Here is an 11,142-nt window from a genome sequence, read left to right as displayed (position 1 = left end):
GAAACGATTTAAGAACTTTGCAATCATCTGATTTATCAATGAGAATTTTTTCCACTCATTCTTATTTTATATTTTGTTCGTTATTTATTTAATGGAATGTTTGTATGAAAATAAGAATGAGTTATGTGCTTTCATGGATTTGTATAAATTAGTTGATTAATCAATTATTTGATTCAGTATTATTCCTATTCAATTGTGTATTTATTTAATTTTGCCAAACTACTAAGGATACTAGAATTGATGCCTCTAGTAAAATATGTAGACAAAGGGAACCGATAGGAGAATTTTTTGTGTATTTTTTTGGTAAATGGGTGCCAAGCCGTGAGACCGAAAGGGTAGCTTAGGTGATAATCTTTAACTAGGAAGAGACCGAGAGGGTATTCCTAAGTAAGAGGAGTAAATAATTCAATTGAGATAGGGTATTAACTTAATTAATAATTAATTAATCAATTTATCTTAGATTAACGAAATTGCATGGTTGAAACAAGAAATAGGAAATTCCTTAATTCCTAGTAGATATTAAGTTTATAATTAGTTTTATCTCAATTCGAATTTTGTTTGCACTACTATTTATGACTCGATTAGATTAATACTTGCTTTCAAATGATTGATTTAATAACAAAATATTCTAATTTCTGGCAATCCCTTAGGTTCAATCCTCGAAATACTCTCGTATTTCATTGTAAATTTCTATATTATAATTTGACATTGTACACTTATAGTTAAAAAACTGCTTTTAATTTTTTTTATAAATTGTTTGTTTCTGCACACGCGGTCAAATTGTTGGCATCGTTGCTGGGGATTGTAATAGTGTAAATTTATTATTAAATTAGTTGTTCTTAGAAAAGAAATTTCAATTGAAACGTAAGCAAGTTAGATAGTTCTTTACTCTTATTGTATGGTTATTTTCATTTTCATTTTTTGTTTTTGTTATTATGTTTATTTACCTTGTTGGAAATTTTGACTCAATTATGTATAACGATGGATGTAAATGGCAAGGTGATCAATACGAGTATGATGAGAGGTCGAGTTGGGCAAACAAAGATTTGATGAACTAGTAGAGTTATGGTGGTGAGTATGGAAGGCACGAGTATTAATATGAACATTCTTATAATTTGTATGGATATGCAACCGAGAGGGATAGCTAGAACAGAGGATAGTCCACCAATTATTCGACTTATGATCCCCAACCCCAATGTTACTATCCAGATTGGGGTGAGGATTAGAATAAATATAAACATGACCTATCACTTGTTGCTTGTGTTAGTGCATTAGAGGATAGTATGTCTTCGTGCAAAGTTTCCATGTCCTCTATTTCCAAACAGATGGAATAGTTCTTGGAACTTGTCAAACGCCGGTTTGAAGTGGACACTGCAAAAGAAGAGGTTGAGCATGATGTTTCTGAATCTGAAGATGAATGTCACTTTATTATTGTTAAGCATGATAAGTTGGATGTTCAACAAGACTTTGGAATTGGAGACCATAATTAAGACTTGAATGTGGAAGAAAGTGTCTCTAGTTCAATTGACATAGGATTAGGAGTAGGAGTAGATGTAGAGTTAAATGCTGAAGAGAAGCTTAAACCAAAATCGAGGTTGCAACATGAGGATATGAAGTTGTGACTACATGATATGATGTCGCAAGAAGAGAAACAAAGACAAAATCAAGGCATCCAAGTCAGTATGTCATGTTGTGATGAGGTAAGTCTTGACGGTGCGACGAGCTACCTTGAAGTCACGACAACACTAATTGAGGTCGTGACGAGCTCTATTGTACTAGCCCTAGTAATTGAAATCTGGATACAACGTCGCAATGAGTAAGGTTTTAATGTCACGATGGGGTGACAAATTTAAAACTCTATCATCCCTAAATCTGCATTTAAATAGTTTCTTAAGTCTTCTAAACTATTCTCTCATTGTTTTTGCTCTCCACATCATCAGCATCTCTTCTTTTTCTATCTTTTTATTTTTATTTTTTTGTTTTAGTTTTAGTTTTACATTATTTTAGTTTTATGTTATTTTGTGTAGTGTTTTATTTTTTAGGGACTTTTCTGTTCGTTTGGAGCACACGTTGACCTCGATGCCAATGTGATACTGAGGTTTCGGCCTTTTTAGAGGAATTTTCTTGTTTCCACTTATTATAACGCCTTAATTTATTTAACTTTGTTTTTATGAATTTTGCATTAATAAGTATATGTTTTAGTGGTTAAGTGTTTTGATTGTATGTTTGAGGTCTTGGGTTCAAGTCTCATTTTTGGAAAATTATGCTATTTTTTATCCTAGCCTTATTTCTAGTGGTTTGACTTATGTAATACTTTCAGTCAACTCATATTAGAATGAGCATGCCGGTTCAAGTGGTAAAGTGTTAGCTTGTCTTAGGGTCTTGTGTTTGAACTCTCATGTGAACGAAGCATGTTAATTTTTGCTTTTGTGAGTATGTGCCGGTTGTGTTTTAGAAGTTTGGTGAGATTGAAAATCTGTGGTAGTTGGATGAGGTTAGTGGGTAGGATTCTGTGAGATTGTGTTGTTAGTGGGGGAGTTTTTTGGGAGTTTTAGTTCTTTTTTTAATTTTAATTAATTGATTTTGTTTAATTTTAATTTTGTTTTCCAAAAAAAGTACCCTCTTGATTTTACGTCACTTTTCTATTCTTTTTTCTCTTCTCTGTACAATTTTTTCTTTTTCCCCTCTTTTTGAGTTTCAAACCAAAATTGTGTGTTACCTTTGTGGATCGGCGTCGCTATTTCAATTCATCATATTTTTTTGTGCAACTTCCAATTGCGTTTGTTTCAGTAAGTTTTGTATAAGTGTGGTTTTATTGTTTCTTGGCTAGTGATTAATGGGGTTTTTTTGTTTAATTCTTGGTTAGGGGAAAGGCAAGAAGCAATTGGTGCTCTTCCAACAAATTGGGCATTAGGTGTTTTCTGTTCGTTGTTGGTAAGTGTGCGAATGCATTGAATGTTGTTGTGTGGCTCTGTTTTTGCATAATTTGTATTTGAGTTTCATAAATGTTTACTAAAATTGGGTGTTGGGATACTGTTTTTAGTGTTGGTGGTCTTGGGGTTGATTTTGCATCAGAATAGAACCAGGTGTGTAACAAAAATGCGAGAAAACGACGACTGGTGAAAGCCAAAAATCTGGCCTGTCGACGACACACGGGCGTGTGCCCCGCCATGTGGTAGGCCATGTGCTACACACGGTCGTGTGGCGGGTGTGTATGTGGCCGTGTGGGTCACACGACCTAGGCTAAATTGGGCGTGTGGGCCATACAGGTGTATGGGCCCATACGGGCATATAGTCCCAAAATTTAGAATTTTTCCCTAAGGTTGCAGACGTCATTTCGGTTGACTATGGACCTTCTGTTGAGTCAGTATAAGCAAAAAAAAACCCTAAAGCATGATATTTTCTACTCTATTATATTGGTATGAGTACTATGAAATACAATATGTATGATCTGATTATTATGTACAACCATGTGTAGTGTTTGTAAACGAGTATGTGTGACATGTTAATTTTGATATATATATGTGTTACTGTCTGTATATGGTATTGGGGCGAGATATGCTTAAGTGGAGGAAGTATTTTGTATGAGGTGACATCTCGTTAATATTCTGGTAGCATGGCTGCAATTATTCTGATAAGTTTCGTACGGACACTATGTGGTGTATAGGGTTGGGTGGGTATTATATACCCTATGTGGTGTATTGGGGTGGTCAGAGTTGGTGTGTAGAGGATGGGGGTAGGACTATGCATATTTGTTTCTGTATGATTCTGTTGATAATCTGATTATGTAAAGGATATATGCCTGCATCTGTCTTGTTCTGTTGTATGATAGAATCTGAATTTATATTTACATTAAGTTACACACTGAGTTTTTAAAACTCACTTTCTGTTTGTCTGTTCTGTTCAGGTAATCCTCAGGCTTAGGTGGGTCAGTGCGACGGAGGCTCATTTGTGACTACATGTCTGTAAATTTCATATACTTTATATGTTTACTTAATTTTCTGGTTTTCAAAAGTTTTGTAATTTTGGGACTCTCTGGACTTTTGGGTTTTACTTTTGGATTTGGTTTAGATTTGAGATTGCTTGCATCTTTCAACAAAACAATTTACAAAACAAGTGTTTTATGTGACTTATAAAACTTCAGCTTCAAATTATTGTTTTGTTTGAAAGAATAAACAACCGATGGTTTTATTAATGAATGTAACAACAGATTCTTTAAAATAAAAAGGTATGATGTTTTTAAAGGAAAAGATAGATTTCTAATTTTTCTTTGTAACATCTTCAGATTCGGCCATAACGTCTAGGCCGGGCTTGGGGGTGTTACACTTATGCTTCATTTGTTTTACATTGAGGACAATGTATGTTTTAAGTATATCAAGGGGAGTACATAGATTTATAATTTTCTTGTTTTCTTTGTTTTGCTCGTTATCTTTTGTTATATATATATATATCAAATAATAATAATTTGTTTGTGCTTGAATTGTATGTTGCTTAGACTATCTTAATACTGAGATTATTGGTTGTGAATATTAAATTATGTATTGTTGTCTTTCAAGCATGTAACTTTTGTTTGATATTAGGTAATTTGGTTCTTTTTAAGATAGATTAATTAGTTCATTTTGTTAAATTGCATAATAGACTAGAGGTAATTACTTTAGTAAATATGTTTGATTTTGTGTCATATGATAGATAGGTTATATTCATGTTTGTAGATAGACATTGCTTGAATTGATTATCATTCCTTTGTATAATTATAAGTATGAAAGAAATTGTATTTTGTGGAATGTTTTGAGATGATCTAAGGCATTGTTTGAATAGCTAGTGCTTAAATGAACCCACCTTTATGCTATGCATCCTAGGTTTCCCATGTTCAATTGATCCTCCACTAGCTCAGCACAACCATATATGTATAGCATTCAGAATTGATACTATGAATAAATGAAAACAATGAAAGAGAAATAGATTTCATGTATTACTATCCACAGTAAATACATTTTCTCAAATGAAACAATAGATGACTTAGAAATTAAATTAAATTAATTTCTTTAATTATTATGTAATTAATTGTAATTAGATAATTGGGTGAGAAGTGAAAAGTACATTAATTAGTTATCACAATTTCACCAAACGAAATGATTAAATTTATTTATACATATATTTAGACTTTTGTTTAGTCTTTTTTGAAGATGATGAAATCTTAAAATAATAATCATAATAAAAATTCAAGCCATAAACTTGGGAAACACTTTAGTTAGCAAAGTAGCCTTAAAATTAAAACACAAAATCACATAAAATTAGCTAACTAAGGCTCTTCAATAGACGATGTGGGATAATAAAAGAGCCCTAAACATTATTAGAAATCTCACAAACATCACTATATCGTAGACTCTAGATACGATAACCATATATAACTCTAAACAAACATCAAACTATGATGATTGCTATTTTTATTTTCTACTCTTTTATTTGATCCCTCAATAGCAATTTTTTGGCTTTGTTTAGCTCACTCAACACAGCAGCGATACATGAAATACATCTCCATTGGACGTCCACACTCAGCACACTGCACCCTCTCCGGAATCCCGCCACTGTTTTCCGGTAGAATAAGGCGAGTGCAATGATGGTCATCGGTAATCCCTTCCAATTGTTTACGAAGTGCTGGGATAAACCCCATTTGCTTCGCAAGTTTTTCCCATTTATCAAAGCTCTCCATGCTGCTAAGCACTTTATCTCCATTGGCTCTCACCATTTCATCTGAACCAGTGAAGAACACTGCCCATCCATTTTCACTACCGTCATATGCAAGCATCGTCATCACTTCTTGCTTTATAGCATCGTTTTCAATGGTCTTCCCATGTTGGATTTTCGAGTACAACATGCTCTCTAATCGGTTCCAAAAGAACCACACATTGTCATCTTCCCAAGCGTGGCTAAGTTGCTTCTCTTTGATTAGACCAGTAATCTTTTTCACTCGTTCCTTTGCATTGTTTTTGCCAATATAAACCATTTCTAAGCCAATGTCGAGAGCCTTTGCAACCCCTTTTGTTGCGGTAGTGAAACTTTCGATCCATTCCATTTGCACACCACCATAAAAACATACCACTTTCTGTTGGCTCACCTGATTATATAAGAAACCATACAAAACCATGAATAAATTAAGCATATTAATTTATATACATATGTATATTAAAGTTATGTGGAGATGTTCATGTACCCAAGTAGGTAAGTTTGGCTCAAGGCGATCAACGAGAAGCTCAAGGGTCCAAGCTTCAGCTTTCCAAAAACTTTCTTCTTTTTCACTGCTAAATGGGAAAGCTGAATTTCCCCATATCCACATCATGTTGAGTGCATTTGGGCATAAAACCTTTCCTTTTGGATCCAATGTCACCGCAATTGGTTTCTTAACGAAACCCCATACTTCCATTATGTATTTAATCACTGCTGGTTCAAAGGCAAAAGGATGATTCACTGTATACCATGGCATAATTGATTGTAAGCTCAAAAACTTTTGTTCATAACCATCATTCCAAGTTGATCTGTCCACAATTGGGAGCCATAGGATCTCATAGTTAAGCTCAGATGATACCCTTTCACCTTTGTAAAGAGCCTCAAGAACTCGAATCTCCTCTTGGGAGATGTCAAGATCTGAAATAAGCAATAAAACATGCTTTCTTCTCAAGACATCATTAAGAACCTGCTAAATTTATAGGAAGTTAATATGCGGTCCAATCAATTTAAAAACATGCTTGAAACTTGGAACATGAAATTAAATCAACCTTGGTCTTGTCTGGATTCAAGAGATAATAAGTCTCTTCCTTGCGAAAGATTTTTAGGAGAATCTTCAAGTTGTCCGTTTGAGGTGTTTCAATAGTACGCTTGAAGTCTTCAAAAGCTTCCATTAGCTTCTCCTCATCTGCATCTCATTATCATTATAAGTCATCTCTTTCTATGAATAAAAAGGTAAAAGTATCATTGAGGCCTCTTATAGTAAGAGTTAGATTGAATTTTGTCTATTTTATTTATAAAATTGATAAATTAGTCCTTATATGTTAAATTAAAGAGCAACGTGATTCTTTCTATTAAAATTTCATCATTTTTATTTTTAAAAATTGGTGTCGCCTTCATGTTAATATATAAGGACTAATTTTTAACAATAAAATAAATGAAATTAGTAATATAATAACTAATTTGCTCTTTGATGTAATGTATAAGAATTAATTTATTCACTTTTTTAATATTTAATATTGGAGGTAAAATACATTCAAACTCTCCATGACACTTTTAGCATTTATACATATGATTTATATTTCTGAGTTCTCTAGGATAGACTCACCAATGCGCTGATAACAAAGACGTAATAGACTTTGAAGGTATTCATGTATGCCACTAACTTTATGTGCTAAGCTTGATAGTTCCCATGCCTCAGAAGTCGATGTAATGAACCTGAACGAAACAAAAGATTTGATTATTGATAGATTTTGTCATCATATTGTGTCATTGAGAGCATGTAAGAAATTCATTACTCACTCGTGTCTCATCCCTACGAGACCCGTAATCTGTGCAGCACAAGCGACGACACTCCAAATGATCCAGTAGGTAGCAGTGGGGATATGAGCCATGGCAATCGACAATGGTGGCACACCGATTGAAATAAACTCAGAAGGTAGCTCAGTGAACTCAACAATGCACTTGGTTACATCAATCATTGCATTGATGAGCTTGTTAAGTGCATCAAAGCGGGGTTTCAATGTTTGGGAATGCTCTAAAATGTCGGGTAACTGCTTGAGGAGAGCCACGGATTTGGCCAATGAGTTGGAAGTGCAAAGCTGAACGATCAACCAAAATTCCCCAAAATTCACTGCGAAAGCAGCCAATGTTAGCACCACTTTTGCATCCCACGAATAGCTTGAAAGCATGTTGAGAATCCCCATTGTTGCTGCATGAGCATCCGCTCCTCCTGAACACCTGCATGATACCTACAAAACATCAAATGTTACTATCGTCATTTTGCGGTTTCGGAAAAGATCGAGATTCCGAAAGAAAAAAGAAGAGCCGAATAACCTCGCAGCAGATTTTGTGTACGATATAAGCCAATGCATCAAGTGCACCATCAATGGCAGACGAGTTGGTCCGATCATCGAGAGCATCGATGTGTCCCGTTCCACCCTACAAGACAAAAAACAAATTACCAATGTCTTGAAATCTTTCTATTTTCATGAATATAAACATCATGAAATCATAAGGTTGTCAAAATTTACATTCATAGCATGATCAATGTTGGGAATGGTATGATGCAACACATTGACAATGACTTGGAGAATTGGTTTAACATCAACAAAACGACCGTCGGGGGCATGAGTCGACTGAATCAGCTTCATCATCGCACCGTCGTCGGATGCGGCGAGCATCTGACGCTCATTCCTCACCAGTTGCTGGGATTTAGAAGCCAGTGATGAGAGTAAGAGTGAGATAGGGGTAGCCATCGTTGAATATACGAAAGTAATACTGTTTTTGATGTTTGACGTGTGATGTGTTTGGTAAGCATTGTAGAGTTTATATAATGATGGGAACATGCACTGGGGAGGGTACTGTGTCTTGTTTTATTACCTGTCCTCTTTCCACATTGTAACTACTTTTAACTTTTATATATGACTAGAAATACTTCTCGTCTTTTTAATTACATTTATTAATAAATTACAATTTAAAAATATTTATAATTGCTTAAATACTTCACTATCTTACATACACGAGTTTTAATTATTTAAAAATATATTACAATTTCTAAATGTCCCAATTTGAATATCTAAAATAAATAATAATTACAATTTATAGCAAATGGTACAAGAAAAGGTGCTAATTTTTAACTTTTGCATTTACTTTAGATCATAGTAAATGATCAATAATTATTTTAATTGAACTCAAGGATTCATGTGCCACATTTAGCCTTTGAATTTACTTTATTAACTTTACTTAGTAAAAGATAAAAGGCCCAAAATCAATATTGTCAATCTTTGGGAAACATAGGATCCCAAACAATGATCTGTTTTCTTTTTACCTCTTATTAAAAGTCAAGTTTTTAAATTGAAAACCATTTAAGGTAACCAAAAATATTGTGAGCACAAAGTTGCATAATATCAAATTTAATTTTTAATATTTATATTATTTTACCAATTTTACTTTTATTTTATTTTTAAGTTAATTTTGGTCTTTTTTTTAAAAAAAATTGAATTGTTGTTATTTTTAATAGAAATATTGACTAAAATGTTAAGAGTGCCTTTGGATTCACTGCGCTTGTAGTACAATAAAATCTGTTGCATCACCGCTACAGTAATTAATCTTATCGCCACTGCTTTTTTTAACCTAACCAGAGATAAATGAACTGCCCATCTAAATTAAGTTTAAAGCCTGCATGGGAATTCACATGTACTATGTTATTTTTTTTATTTTGTACGAAGTCTTTAAAATTTGTTCTTGTTTTTTAAAATTTTATTTTTAATATTTTTATAATTTTTAAATTATTTGTTGGCGTGACATTTGAGACAAATAGCTTCATGTCAGTATGAAATATATATGGACGACCACGTGAATTGTCACGTCAACATCGTTAAAATTTTAATATTTTAACCAATATTTTCATTAAAACAATTTAACCCATTTTAAAATATTAATAATTAAAAATATTAACACTTATAAGGTGCCCGCTGCCCATCACTAAGATTTTTCTTTTAACAAATTGCATTAAAAAATATTTAAAATTTTAAGGTAATTTTTTATACAATACAAATGTGAATGCACAGGCCCACAAATGCAAGGTGAAATGAGAGGGAGTAGGTAGAGGCCTGCTCCCTCTTAAATGAAAAATTTATTTCTATGTGGTTTAAAATGAGAAAATCTCTATTTAATCCTTTTAAAATGGATGATATTATAAGTTAACCTCATAAAAAATAGAATTCAATTCTGACTCCATAAACTAATTTTCATACTTCATATATCCCGTTAATTTGGGATTTAATATTTTATACACATAAATTTAAATTTTTATACATGGAAGCCTCTGCATTGATACGTGTTCCGTTATTCTTTATTTCTTCCACATTATAAGAAAATGGTAATATTTAAGTTTTGATCCTCAACTATATATAAAGATGTTTCATCTTTATAATTTAATTTATATATTTTATAATATTATTAAGTAGTCCAAATATTTAATATTATTGACTACTTGGATCGAATTTTTTGGCGTGAATTTATTTTTAAAAATATTTCGTTAAACTTAAACAATTAATATTATATTAAACAAGGTCAAGCATGGACTGCTTTTTGTAGGTACATCTCAGTATCATATTCGAAAAAGGTCATCAATAAATAATTGTGTAACACGTTTCAATACCAACAATTAATGAGGATAAAATTTTGAACAATAAGTGGTTGGAAAAATAGCAAGTATCTTTTTTTTTTTAGAAATTTTTACTTGAATCCACTCTTGACCCTACAACATTGATTTTAAAACCCTAAAATGTAAAATGAATGAGAGCATTTGATAATACCAAAAGAAAATTGGGGAGTTTTTGCCATAACGTTGGCACCTCATATAAAATAATGCATAAATTCACTTTAAAAACATAAAATTAATTTTTTAAAACTATATAAATACTAAAATATATACCTTATTCAAGAAATTTAAGTTTGAATATGATATTGTTGAAGAGATAATCATCAGTTAATTAGTTAGGAGTTGATAGTATATAAATGCATATAAGTTGTAATTTTATGTACATGTTTCATTAATAAAAAATTGATATCAAATTTCTTCTTTTTTCACCTTTTTCATATCAATTCTTCACTGCTGTCGGAATTCTCTATTGATTGCGGTTTGTTTGTCACTATTTTGTTTTTTGTTCACGATTTGTTGCAATGGCGAATTCCTCTGATCTTTCAGTTGATTTCAATTATCCCTTGTATTTGAATCCATCTGATACTCTAGGTGCGTTACTCGTTTCTCATCAACTTTTTGGGATTGAAAACTATAATATCTGGAGCGGATCTATGCAAATTGTGTTATTGGGAAAAAAAACAATTTAGGTTTTCTAGATGGGACTTACTCTAAAGAATCAGTAACAGAGGATTTGCATTCTCAATAGG

At 32.5% G+C, this 11,142-nt stretch overlaps 1 protein-coding gene across 1 annotated transcript; it reads right to left on the bottom strand.

Annotated features, from left to right (window-relative positions):
• Positions 1–5,246: 5,246 nt before the first annotated feature.
• Positions 5,247–8,524, bottom strand: LOC105789313 (protein SIEVE ELEMENT OCCLUSION B). Its single transcript, XM_012616644.2, has 7 exons — positions 8,259–8,524; positions 8,062–8,166; positions 7,528–7,976; positions 7,334–7,443; positions 6,777–6,913; positions 6,215–6,694; positions 5,247–6,118 (listed from the first exon to the last, which is right to left on the bottom strand). The coding sequence occupies exons 1-7, from the start codon at positions 8,481–8,483 to the stop codon at positions 5,504–5,506; spliced, it is 2,121 nt and encodes a 706-aa protein (XP_012472098.1). The 5' UTR covers positions 8,484–8,524; the 3' UTR covers positions 5,247–5,503.
• Positions 8,525–11,142: the final 2,618 nt, after the last annotated feature.

Source organism: Gossypium raimondii, chromosome 2 (assembly GCF_025698545.1).
Source record: "Gossypium raimondii isolate GPD5lz chromosome 2, ASM2569854v1, whole genome shotgun sequence".
NCBI classification, from domain to species: domain Eukaryota; kingdom Viridiplantae; phylum Streptophyta; class Magnoliopsida; order Malvales; family Malvaceae; genus Gossypium; species Gossypium raimondii.
Note: the sequence above shows the minus strand (reverse complement) of the source record. Positions and strands in the feature narration are given on the sequence as shown.

Excerpts from the sequence above, each read along its gene's own strand:
- LOC105789313 (XM_012616644.2), bottom strand. The coding sequence starts at position 8,483 with ATGGCTACCCCTATCTCACTCTTACTCTCATCACTGGCTTCTAAATCC. Across the intron at positions 8,167-8,258 it reads ACATTGATCATGCTATGAAT|GGTGGAACGGGACACATCGA; the intron begins GTAAATTTTGAC and ends TTTGTCTTGTAG. Across the intron at positions 7,977-8,061 it reads TACACAAAATCTGCTGCGAG|GTATCATGCAGGTGTTCAGG; the intron begins GTTATTCGGCTC and ends GATGTTTTGTAG.